The sequence below is a fragment of the Drosophila novamexicana genome, unplaced genomic scaffold (assembly GCF_003285875.2).
Source record: "Drosophila novamexicana strain 15010-1031.04,08,12 unplaced genomic scaffold, DnovRS2.1 tig00000877-arrow-arrow-pilon, whole genome shotgun sequence".
Taxonomy (NCBI): domain Eukaryota; kingdom Metazoa; phylum Arthropoda; class Insecta; order Diptera; family Drosophilidae; genus Drosophila; species Drosophila novamexicana.
Genome location: NW_020824831.1, coordinates 2105350 through 2117864, shown reverse-complemented (window position 1 = coordinate 2117864; position 12515 = coordinate 2105350). Strand labels below are relative to the sequence as shown.

Sequence of the window (12515 nt, the reverse complement as noted above, 5' to 3'; positions counted from 1 at the left end):
CTATATCAGTTTAAGGTCATGCCCTTTGGCCTTTGTAACGCGCCTTCTACCATGTGTCGGTTAATGGACGAGATAATTCCTTCTGACCTGCGCTATTGCGTGTTTGGATATTTAGATGATCTGTGTATTGTGTCCGAAGATTTCAGTTCACATCTGGCGGTATTGGTTCGCATCGCTGAGCAGTTTAGAAAAGCCAACTTGACTTTAAATATTTCGAAAAGTCAATTCTGTGTAACAAGTATCAATTATCTTGGTTACGTGATTGGTAGCGGAGGTATTTGCACAGATCCGGAAAAAGTAGCTTGTATTGTAAATTGGCCGCCGCCAAAAAACTTGAAGCAAGTTCGAGGATTTCTAGGAGTTTGCGGTTGGTATCGTCGGTTTATATGCAACTTTTCCGATCTCACTTGCCCCATAACGGACGTATTATCGACAAAGAAAAAGTTTGAGTGGACCCCTGAAGCACAGACCGCAATGGACAACTTAAAAACAGTGCTAACATCCTCGCCGGTTTTAAAAAATGCTGACTTTAAGAAGAAATTTTTCTTACATTGTGACGCTAGTGATTTTGGCATTGGCGCCGTTTTAGTACAGATGTCTGAAGATAATGAAGAACAACCGATAGCTTTCATGTCAAAAAAATTAAACCGTGCGCAGCGAAACTATAGTGTTACCGAGCGTGAATGCCTAGCAGTCATATTAGCCATCGAAAAGTTCCGATGTTATTTGGAACTCCAGGAATTTGAAGTGGTTACCGACCATTCTAGTTTGCTATGGCTTATGCGCCAGCAAAATATATCGGGTAGACTGGCACGATGGGTTTTTAGACTGCAACAATTTAAATTTTCCGTCTCCCATCGGAAAGGCAAAGACCACATTGTTCCCGACGCTTTGTCTCGGTTGCCTGAGAATGAAATCGCTCAATTAGACATGGGTCCTGTAATAGATCTTGAGTCCGATACATTTATGGACGCCAGCTATGTACAAATTAAAGACAAATTTTCCCAAAATTTTACTCAGTTTCCGGACATAAAAATAGTTGATAAGTTTTTGTATGTACGCACCGAACATTCGAGGGGAGACTCGTCACAAGAAAGTCCTTCGTGGAAACTATGGGTGCCTGATCGACTTAAAGTCGATGTGCTCAAACAAGCCCATGACAGCATAACGTCGTCTCACGCCGGCATGCAAAAAAACCATTGAGAGAATCCGCAGACATTTGTTCTGGCCAGGATTAGTTAAAGATGTACGTGAATACATACGAAATTGCGAGATATGTAAAGAAACTAAGGCTCCAAATTATACCCTTCGGCCACCTATGGGTGCTCACATCCCAACTTGCAGACCATTTCAAAGGCTTTATATTGACCTGCTTGGGCCATACCCTAGAAGCAAAAGCGGTCATGTGGGATTGTTAATAGTCTTAGATCACTTTAGCAAGTATCATTGGTTGCAGCCCCTGAAGAAATTCACCTCAGCTGTGATACAAAAATTTCTTCTTGAACAAATTTTCCATTGTTTTGGTGTGCCACAAACTATAATAAGTGACAACGGCACCCAGTTCAAAGCTCGTGAGTTCAATGCCTTCTTAGCCGAACTTGGCATTAAACATCTGTATACAGCTCTATATTCACCGCAGAGCAATGCTGCAGAACGAGTTAACCGCTCAATACTCGCCGCCATTCGCTCGTATTTAAAACAGGATCAGACCCATTGGGATGAACATATTACAGGGATTTCATGCTCCTTAAGGTCTGCTCTGCACCAATCGATTGGGTGTTCTCCATACCGTGCCCTATTCGGGGTGGATATGATCACTCATGGTACCGATTACAAATTATTGAAGGAGTTGTCCTTATTGGAAGAACCGCAGGCCCCCCTGTTGCGGTCTGACCATTTGGCATTGCTAAGGACAGATATTCAGAAAAACATCAGGAAAGCCTATGAGCGCAATGCGGCTCAATATAATTTACGCAGCAAGCCTGTTTCTTTTCGTGAAGGACAGGAGGTGTTCTGTCGAAATTTTGCGCTTAGTAAATTCTCACACAATTTTAATGCTAAACTGGCTCCCCAGTTTATTAAATGCCGTGTCAAAAAGAAACTCGGAAATTGTTTTTATTCCCTTGAAAATCAGCAAGGAAAAGAAATTGGTACTTTTCATGCCAAGGACATTAGAGTCTAATTCCCGCTAATATACCCGTCTAACGGTAGGATATTATCGGGTGGTGTAATGGTCGCAGTTTTCCTATTTAAATTAAACCGCGTAAGCGATCCTAACAGCTTGCGTTTGTGTAACGACGCTATAGCGATCAGCTTTTGTCTGTCATGGTCAGCTGCGAATGAGTCAGCCGCTGCTATAAACCGCCTGCGTGCACGTTGGCAGCGCAGCTATCTTCCCTCTAATCCGGGAAAGAAAAAAGCTCTGAGACCCTATATAAGCCTGCAGGTCCCGGATATAACCCTTTTTTTTTTTTCAAAAGTTACTTTACCATCGAAGGTCTGGCTACGGCGGTGCGGACATAGCCCCACCAAAATATTAATCTAAAAGCAACAAGTTCGGGCATCAGTCGTTTAATTCGTTTAATTTAAATTCCAACTAAATTGAACCAAAAACAACAAAAAAAATAAAAAGAAAAACCCTAAAAGTAACCGATTGGCGAAATAAATTTTTTTGTTCATTTGATGATAACCTTTCGCTCCGCCACCCGGCCACCAGCACCTCACCGGCATATATTTCTTTGTGCCAAGATCTGGTCACAGTTTTAACCAGTTCTTGCTTGCCTGCCGAAAGTAATTTTTGGAGGAATAAATCTTGCCGCCGCCGTCTCTGACAGAAAAACCCACTTATTTTGAGGCAGCCGCCACGTGTGCCAATTGGACGGCACTGTAATTTCTTGGGACGGCAATGACATTTCTGCCCCCATTAAATAGACGTCAGCCTCAACGGCGGATCAGCTGCCATACCCTTGCTCATGCCAGCAAGGGCAGGCGCCGTTTCCACAGTTTGGAATCCGGAAGAGGCAGTAGCCTTCTGGGCCCCATTGACGCGCCGCTGATCAGAAGCCCAGATGACATCGCCAATTAAGTTGGCCGGAGCGTGCAGATGCATGAAAATTGCTGTTAAATGTTTTTAGTAAAAAAATTGTTAACTAAATCTTGTGAGAGACTTCCAAAAGTTTGTGAAAAGTGCATTTATTAGGCCCTCAAAAAACCGCGTGCAAGTGCAGTGAAAAAGAAAAATTGACATCTATATACATAGCTTTATATATATAGAAAGGAATACTAGTATAAATCTATCCCCCTTCTTGTAGAGTCCAAAGTCATTTCAGAATTTTTTTTATATTTTTTTTCCCACTTATTTTCGGAGAGTATCTTCTTAGTACTCACAATTTAAAAACCCTCCTGTGCCATAATAATATAATCAAAACAATTTAAAGCCCCACAGAAGACAAAAGAAAACAAATGAAAAAAAAATTAAATAAAATTTGCTGCAAACTCTCCGCTGGAAGGCCTTTCATCGAGGAATACATGTAAGTTTTTAACCTTTTGTTTTGAGTATATTTTCTTATTTTGGCACAGATAAGCACAGCCAAACTGACATGCGCACCTGCTGAGTTTTTTTTACTTTCTGTTTCACATTACGCTTTAGCTCCGATCAATATGTTTATGACCGTGTCAGTCTGGTGAATGCTTATCATCTTTGATTCTACCTACACCCCGCTCAATTACTAGCTGAAACAGAAGCAACCTAAAAGAAAAGATTTTTAACAGAATCAAATATATGTACACAAAGATGTATCATCGTATTCACCGATCAGCTGGTTGCGCTGCGCTCCGATTTGCCCATGCGCTTTGAGCTTAACCTTCTGTTGCCCATATTTTTTTCGACCATACAATTAACCATCAACTACAATTGTATTGACTCTATTATAATAACTTTTTTTTTTGCTTTTGCCGAATACACTTTAGTTCAATTTACGAATGTCATTTTTTTCTTACCTAGCTATATTCTATAATTATTAAAATGCACTTTAGCGAAATTTGGAGAGTTTCTTTTTGATCAATAAGAAAAAAAAATATTAACTGAATAGTTTATAAAATGAATTATTTTTGAAGAATCTTTGAGACATTGTAAAAATATTAACGGACTAGTTTTAGTTACTGAATTATTGTTGAATCATTAATGCCACTTGTAATAAGATGCAGATTATCTAACGGAAGGATTCAGTTTCATTGAATAATGCTTTTGTTTATAATAAATATTAATTACGGATTTTGATTATGAATTGCTAAGTTTTCTTTCCTGGTGACATGGTGATATAATGTAGTAGAAGAATGTTTTTTTTGGGATCTTCAAAACCTTAAACGCTGAAGATCATGGTTGGGAGGGTATCGAACGCGAGAGTCAGCTTACATCCAAGACTTCGCCTCTTCGGAATATATATGCCCTAATGAAAGCTATCACCATTGTATTGGCACTTTAAGTGCTCGTTAAGTTATGCCTGTTTGAGATTTTGTTTCTGCGGAGTATCGGTCTCCAATTTAGATTCTGTAGGGATCCTAAAATAAAATTGTGTATGCAGGTCGAGACATGGCAAAAAGAACCCCCCCACCCGAAAGAGCTAGGGAACAAGAGGATCCCGCCCTGCCATGCTAACTCAACCACGAGGGGCCTCGGTGACTACTTCCCGAATTATTTTGTGAAGATTGGCTGCCAACCGCCGTCACCGTTGCTACCCGATATGTATTGCTAGAGTAGCTTCACCACAGTACTTGCCACAGTGTTTAAAGAATAAAGAATATTAACATTGTCAGGAACATAAAATCCAGAAGTTACTCGTAGCAACCGGAGTCCCACGAGGAAACTAACTTAGCAGATCTTAAAAAATAAAATATCTCCGTTTAAGATATTAATAGGAAGGAGTATAAGAACTAAGCATGAGAAAGAATTGGAAAAGCTAGTAGAGGAAGAGTATTTGCTAGAGTTGCAGGGGAAAACAAGTAAGAGGTTCTAGTCGGGAGCTCCCGACTAGGGGATACCCTGAACTCTCTTCTTTCAACACCAAATGCAAATATATATACTATTCTAGAAGCTACATGTCAGCTTTAGTATGGTGACTCAAGCTCTTATTATTTACCAAAATTGCTAAAAAAACAGGATGTCGATATCGATTCTTATCGATTACTTGGAAACGGAGCAAGTTATCGATTATCGGAAACAAACTCGATCTGCGTAGGCACTAGCAGGACCTACAGCTTAAATTTCAAGTCTCTAGATCTTATAGGTTCTGATCCTTACTTTCATACATACGGACAGACGGACGGACAGATGACGGACATGTCTAGATCGACTCGACTGTTGATGCTGATCAAGAATATATATACTTTATGGGGTCGGAGATGCTGACTTCTACCTGTTACATACATTTACATTTTGCACAAATACAATATACCCTTTTTACCCGTTTTTAATGGGTTAAGAGTATAAAAAACTTGAAAAAGGCTTAGTACAATTATGCAATTATGTAGTTATGCACTTATGCTCCAAAGGAGTAGTATCCATCATTTTTTATAGTGTTTGGATAAGAGAAATAGAAGCACAGACGCATCATAAAGTAAACAGGAAGCGGCGTACCAATTTGCGTATGATTATAAGTACGACTTTGAATATACACGTATGTATGTATAGGAAGAACGAATTTCAGCATATCGTTTACCTGGAAACAAAGCTAAAAATAAAGTTTCTCAATAATATTAAGAGCGGGGGAAGGCATCCAAAAAATTTAGTTTTCTGAATCTGTATCTGCCTTACGACAGCCTACACACAAGCCTTGGTATCCTCGGCTTTTATCCTATATATAAACCTAATCTAAAAATCCTTAAGTTTTGATATACGAAAATCTATGTTTCAAGCTTCAAATCTCTCATATATAGCTTTCAAGATCGATGTGATGATAAATACGGAGAGACAGACGTACATGGCTATATTCACCTGGCTTGTCGTCCTAGTCAAGTACCATATACATATATATATATACATATATGTGCCCCTGTACTTTATAGGGTTGGAATGTCTTCCTTCTGCCTGTAACTTACATTTGAACAAAATTAATTTAGTTGCACGCAACAAATACTGCGTTTCAAAAATGTCGTTGTTATTGGCGACGTGGGTACAATTTAAGCAGAACCACTTGTACCACTGTTTATTTACATTCACAGTATGTATGAATATGAATATGCACAGACCTAGTTACATTCATACAATAACACATGCATACATGTTGAGCTGCGCTGGCTAGTTATCGTTAAAAGCGCCATGGAGCCGAGCCTCCAAGCAGTCAGTTTCGGTCTCTCGCTCTTTTTACTTACTCATTCGCAGCTGGCGTTGGGGCCGCGGTCGCTCTAGCCCGGCTGCTAGAGATACAATGGAACGAGGCAACGACAGTCTGTGTCTATGCTTAGACCTCGATAGTTGGGCGCGGCGAGTAGTTCGTGTAAACGTGACCGAATACGCAAATCCAAGATCGACTTAAACGGCGACTGCCCTCGGCCCCCTTTTCAATTCCCTACATACATAAAAGCGTTTGCGCTCTTCCACTGTGACTGGTGTGCGTGCATCAGCTGTTGACAAATTAATGAGCACTGCTTGGCCTTAGTCGACTTTCGGCTTGGCAATCAAAACGGTAATAACAAAATCACGTCAGCTCACACTTGCTGCTTATATATATATATATATGTGAACATGCATGTATGTGTGACAACATGTTTATGTGTTTATATGCACTACATAAATACATACAACGCGTCAATAATCGAATTTGCAATTGAACCAACTACAAAATAAAAAATCTATTTTGATTACCGAGTTGTGCGCTAGAGTGATTTACATAATTTGATGGTCGCGCCATTTTTCTAAACATCATGCAAAAACACATACGTATACTATATATGTACATTAAATATACACGGCTGCTACTTGAATAGAACCCATTGAGGATTGGTAAAAAGGATGGCTTAGGGTATTTTCTAGTCGGGGTCTTATTATCTAAAATAAATTTTTAAATGTTTTGTTTCGTATGAATGGGCAGTATGTACGGCTAGAACTTTAGTAGTGCATGTTTGCATTGTTTGATTGTGTACACTGCAAAACAATAAAAAAATCAATACTATCAAATAGTTATTTAAAAACCAAAACAAAAATATCAAATGTACCTACATACATATTTAACATATGTGCCAGCCGTGCACACTTACATACATACATTCGTATACAAAAATATATTTTTAAAAAATCTTTAAAACAAAAGCTACTTTTGTGTGTTCATATACAAAACACATACGAATGCAAAATACCATATACATATGTATGTACATACATACATCAATTAACCTAAAGAGGTATTTGTACGCTTATCAATTGATGGGGCTGGCGCGTGTTTACCTTCCACGAATTTTTGTGCTGATTTGTCCGCATTTCGCTTTAGTGCTATTCTACTTTGATAGTAGGAGTACAGTATAATACCAAACTAATGATCTTTACCAAAGCACTGCAAGACACATACAATTGTACATATTTATATAGCTATATCTCCATTGTAGTTCCATGTTGTTAAGTATTGCGTGATTGGGTGATGGCTTCAGATCCAATTGGATGGTATATATTAATATAATATTTTATGATTCGCTCTTCGGAATCTTTACTGTATAAGCTCTAGTGCTCGCTAGTTGTGGGAATTTGGCGAGCAACCTGAAATCAGCTGATATAAATAGGGGATGGTGGGCAGGCGAGTTCATTGATTAAAGAAAAAGTCCAGCTGACGTTGCCGTTTCCTTCTTTGTCAATCTTATCATATCGGTGGCAGTGACAGTAGCAACAACAATAGCATGAACCAATTTAAAATATGACTATATTTTTGTATGTATGTATCTGTAAATGTTAGAATACGGTATACATATATTGAATGTGAAGTATACAAAAATAAATTCAGCTTAAATATAAAATGATTGATTTATGATCATGAACTTTATGTAGTATATGCATATTCATACATGCCGTACTTACATTCCGTATCATTGTTACTGCGTATATATTATATTATATATGTATGTATATACACACACATATTTATGTATTTTCAACGTATATATGTACATTCATGTGGATGTTCTAGAGCACGCAGTTGGCTCAAAGTTCAGAGACATTTTATTTGAATCATGGGCAATCGTCGTCAGCTGAGATACTTGCATACATACTTATATACATATATATTTCGATGAAGTGGTCACTCATTGGGCAAAGTCTTCGTGCGGTGTGTTACCGAGTTGTGCTAAAAAGTGACAGCAGCAATAAGTCCCAACAAAACCGGCATTGTTTAGTGCTAAACAAAGGAACAAATAAACAAACAAATCAAATGCCAAAGGGCACTTTAGTGTTCGTGTGTGATAGGCATACATACATAAAATAAGTAATCTAAATGTACACACATAAATCAAAGTAATAAAAGTAACAAAAGTTATTATCAGGATAGTTGGCAAATTATGTTATATATATTGTATTAAAATCAGATCTGATTGTCTTAACGTCAATTAAGATTGCCTTACATGCATGTATGTATTAACCAAAAAAGATATGTACATACGAGTGTATGAATATAAGTAATGGTTTGATTAATAGAAATTTCTTAATTTCAATTTCAATTTCTTATAGGTCTTGTTACTACACTTTCAGTAATTAAACTCAACCCTTATGCAAATTAATTCTGTGACACTGTGACCCACTCGTGAGAGCGTGCTTACAGTGAAGTATACAAAGCGCTCTCGCTTCCATAATTCTGTTTGTCTTACGTCATGCACAACGTTAAGATTTTAGCTAATGCAGCATCCGCATCTGTTCTCTGCTTATTTATTCATTTTCAGCTTAAATTAGGAAGTACATACAATTGGTTTTCAAAATGCAATGCATTTGTAATAATCTGAAAAATCTTGTCCTTATAAATACTTTGTGAATTTCGAGAAAGTATTAGCTTTCATTTTTGTTTATTTTACGTAATTTATTTAAATCTTTTTTTTTTTTAATTAGTATCTGTCAAAATTGCACGACTGTTAAGAGCTTGACCAACCTATCTGGTCTACCTCTCTCGCTAAGCAAAAATCAGTGGTGGGGCGAGTTTAAGTCTTGGTAACAAAGGTTGAGCCATGTTCATAGTCAATAATGGGTTGAACAGAATAATTTCTGTGTATTAACGAAGCTACTTGTATGACTTTAAAGTCACATTTATTAGATAACATGATTATTTAATGGATAAGTGCGAATTGAAGAGACAGAAAAGATAGAGAGTGAGATTTTAGATTCAGGCAGTCACAAATTATCCATGTTTTTAATTAAATGCTTTACAAGTCTGGAATTTTAATTAGATTGTCGTGCTTCACGTAGAACGTTTTAGATTTCGAGGTGGCGGTTTTATTTTTCATGGGCGCAAATTCATCGAAGGTCAACGCACCGATCACTCATTGAATTACAATTACGAACTGTTTGTTTACAATTAAACGATTATATTAATTTTATTTACTGTATTTGTTTCAGAATTTTTCTATTGAAAATTAGCGAAATGACTGGATCAGGTGAATATATGCATTATTAGAATTAAGAAAATGTTTGTCTTTTTATACCCTGAACCCATTAAAAATGTGTAAAATGGATATAAAGTATTTGTGCAACTGTAGGAAGCATCTCCGACCCCAAAAAGTATGTATATTCTTGATCAGGATCAACAGCCGAGTCGATCTAGCCATGCACGTCTGTCTGTCCATATGTATGAACGCAAGGATCTCAGATTCTATAAGAGCTAGACGCTACCAACTAGAACCTCTTACTTGTTTTTTATTATAAATTACACACTTAGTAATTTCTACAAAACGTCTATCCTGGTTAAGTGCGTTAAGACTCCGTCGAATATAAAAAACTTTAACAATTTTATATCTAGCAGGTTATCATATTTTTTTCACAGAAAAGCAGGTAACAGTTGCGATCCCATAAGGTATATATAAATATATCTATATATATATATGTATATATACATTCTATGAAAACTAGTCCCTTAGTTTTAAAACTATTTTTAATAATTATGGCCTCCGCCATTTCTAACCATTTGATCCGTAGGCTGCTATAGGAACGATGTCTAAAGAAATGAGCTTTTAAGTTGTATTGTTCCATATATTTAATTTTGTATTAATAAATGGTCGACAAAACAAGCATTTAGTACCTAAACAGAATCTAAAAGTTTAATAACTTCAGTGGCGTCTTTAGAACCTAGAATAAGGATTAGTAGGAAAATATGAATGGCAGAAATCATCTGGATTACCTATGATAATCGTGATGATGACTGGACATGATCTGCGAGACAATTTATACATTAAGGCACACTTTCTCTTGCTCAGCGTTTCTTTCGAGCACTCCCGAATAGAACAATCTTACAATTAAAATAAAAACTTTTGTATAAATATTTACAGTACACGATCCGAAATGGAGCCTGGAGCGAAGAGAATCTTCAGGTCATTTGGTGTGGCGTAAAGAGTCACCATCATCGAAGGTACGATTTCGTTTCGACGTGGAAGTCTTGGAATTCGAAAAACACCCAAACGAGGAACTGGATCACAAAGAAGAGCACTTCTCGATCACAAACCTATCATCAACGATTGCCCTCTGTGCCACATGTGTAGCCGTTGTTGCTGCATCTGTATTCCTGCCCTGGTACCTCATGGAAAAGGTCGGATCGTTGTAAAAGCAGTGCGATGGCATAAGAATGTGCATTGTATATCACTTGACGGTATTAAGTAGGATTATGTATATAAACGTGCATAGATTTAAGTAATATTACAATGTGTAAATATGAGTGTAAATAATGCGTAATAGACCTAAAACTAAGGCTTTAAATGCAAATTATAACAGACTGTTTGCAATAAAATGATTTCATTTCAATGAACAGAAATTATATTCAAATGCATATACAAACATCTATTGAAAGATAAACAAATATAATGAACAAATAGCACATATCCCACTCTTCATGTACGTACATAAAGTACATACAAGATTTTTGTCCCGCTGTGATACCGTGTGAAATTCTCTATAAAAATAAATCTATAGACCATTTTCCCTTGTCCTGTGCAGGGTTAGGCATTAAGTAAATGCATGAATATATGTATAGTATCGAAATGTAGACTGAATGCCTTCGTAGCAATTAGTTCATTTATGGTCAGAAAACAAGGCAAACCGTTAGGTATAAACGCTTGTGAATTATATAAGCCAAACAAGTGATTGTATCTCTGAATATAGCTGTGTATAGAGCATATATAGCTTTAGGTCGCTTAGCTCGTGCGATGAGCTTAGTTAATTGTATCTCAAGGTTGTTAACATTTCACTAAACTAAGTGAATTTATATTATACTTTTGCTTACAATTTGCTTTACTCATTTCCGTAACGTATACAAATTTTAATTTATCGGTACTATTTCAAATTACATTTAACATTTAAAAATGTGTGTTCAACCCTATCGAATCAAGAACAAAAAGCTTTAATCAAAATTTTTCGCCCATTTTAGTGCCGTGGTGTGTAGTTTATAGTAGAAAAAACTTTCGTCTAACAACCTTAGGAAACAGAATATTTTGCAATAAAAAAACTAATTTTTCTACCGATTTTTCTATATATATATATATACAATATCGAAATGTGACATTGATTAGATTTGGGTCATATGAAAGAAGCAAAGTTTTACCAATAAATCCGGAATTTGGTCAAGACATCTTGATAAACAAAAATGTTCTGCATAGCAGAACTTAATTTTCGACCGATTGATCCTATGAGAGCAAGGTGTTCCGACGTAAAACTAAACTAAGTAAAGCTAACATATGAACAAAAATATTCTCCATACAAAAATCTAATATTCCAGCTATGTGATATAGAGTTTTCCATACTAGAGAACAAAGAGTTTTCAATATTAGAGAACCTACTTTTAGACCGACTGGTCTTATGGCAGCTATATGAAATAGGGGGCCAAAACGACCAGAAAGACGGACCTATGCGAATCAACTCGGCTGTTGATACTGATATAGTGTTCTATATTAGTACATACCTTTATAGGGTCTCCTTCAATTTGTTACACATTTCGTGACAATTATAATATCCTCTAGAAGCATATAAAAATGTATTCCAGGCACTTCTCTCAAAATGGAAAAAAACTCACTTCAGGCTAAAGCCTTGTGAATTTTTATATACATACATTTGAATGCTAAAATTATACTTTTAAAATTTTCCACGTTGGATTAATCGGGCTAAGAGATTGACATGAAATTCGACCAAAAATTTTGTTCTCAGATTTAAATGCCCGATTAATCTAGGGGGAAAACCATGAAGAAAAAGCTAAGCCTCGTGAAAATCGGTTGAGTTTTGACCGAGTTATGTGAATGGGAAATTTCGACCCATGTCTATGTCCAAAACTAGGTCTATATCCAAAACT

At 36.7% G+C, this 12515-nt stretch overlaps 1 protein-coding gene across 1 annotated transcript; it reads left to right on the top strand.

Moving 5' to 3' along the window:
- Window positions 1–6429: 6429 nt before the first annotated feature.
- Window positions 6430–10982, top strand: LOC115764875. Its single transcript, XM_030708154.1, has 3 exons — window positions 6430–6683; window positions 9584–9621; window positions 10510–10982. The coding sequence occupies exons 2-3, from the start codon at window positions 9609–9611 to the stop codon at window positions 10779–10781; spliced, it is 285 nt and encodes a 94-aa protein (XP_030564014.1). The 5' UTR covers window positions 6430–6683; window positions 9584–9608; the 3' UTR covers window positions 10782–10982.
- Window positions 10983–12515: the final 1533 nt, after the last annotated feature.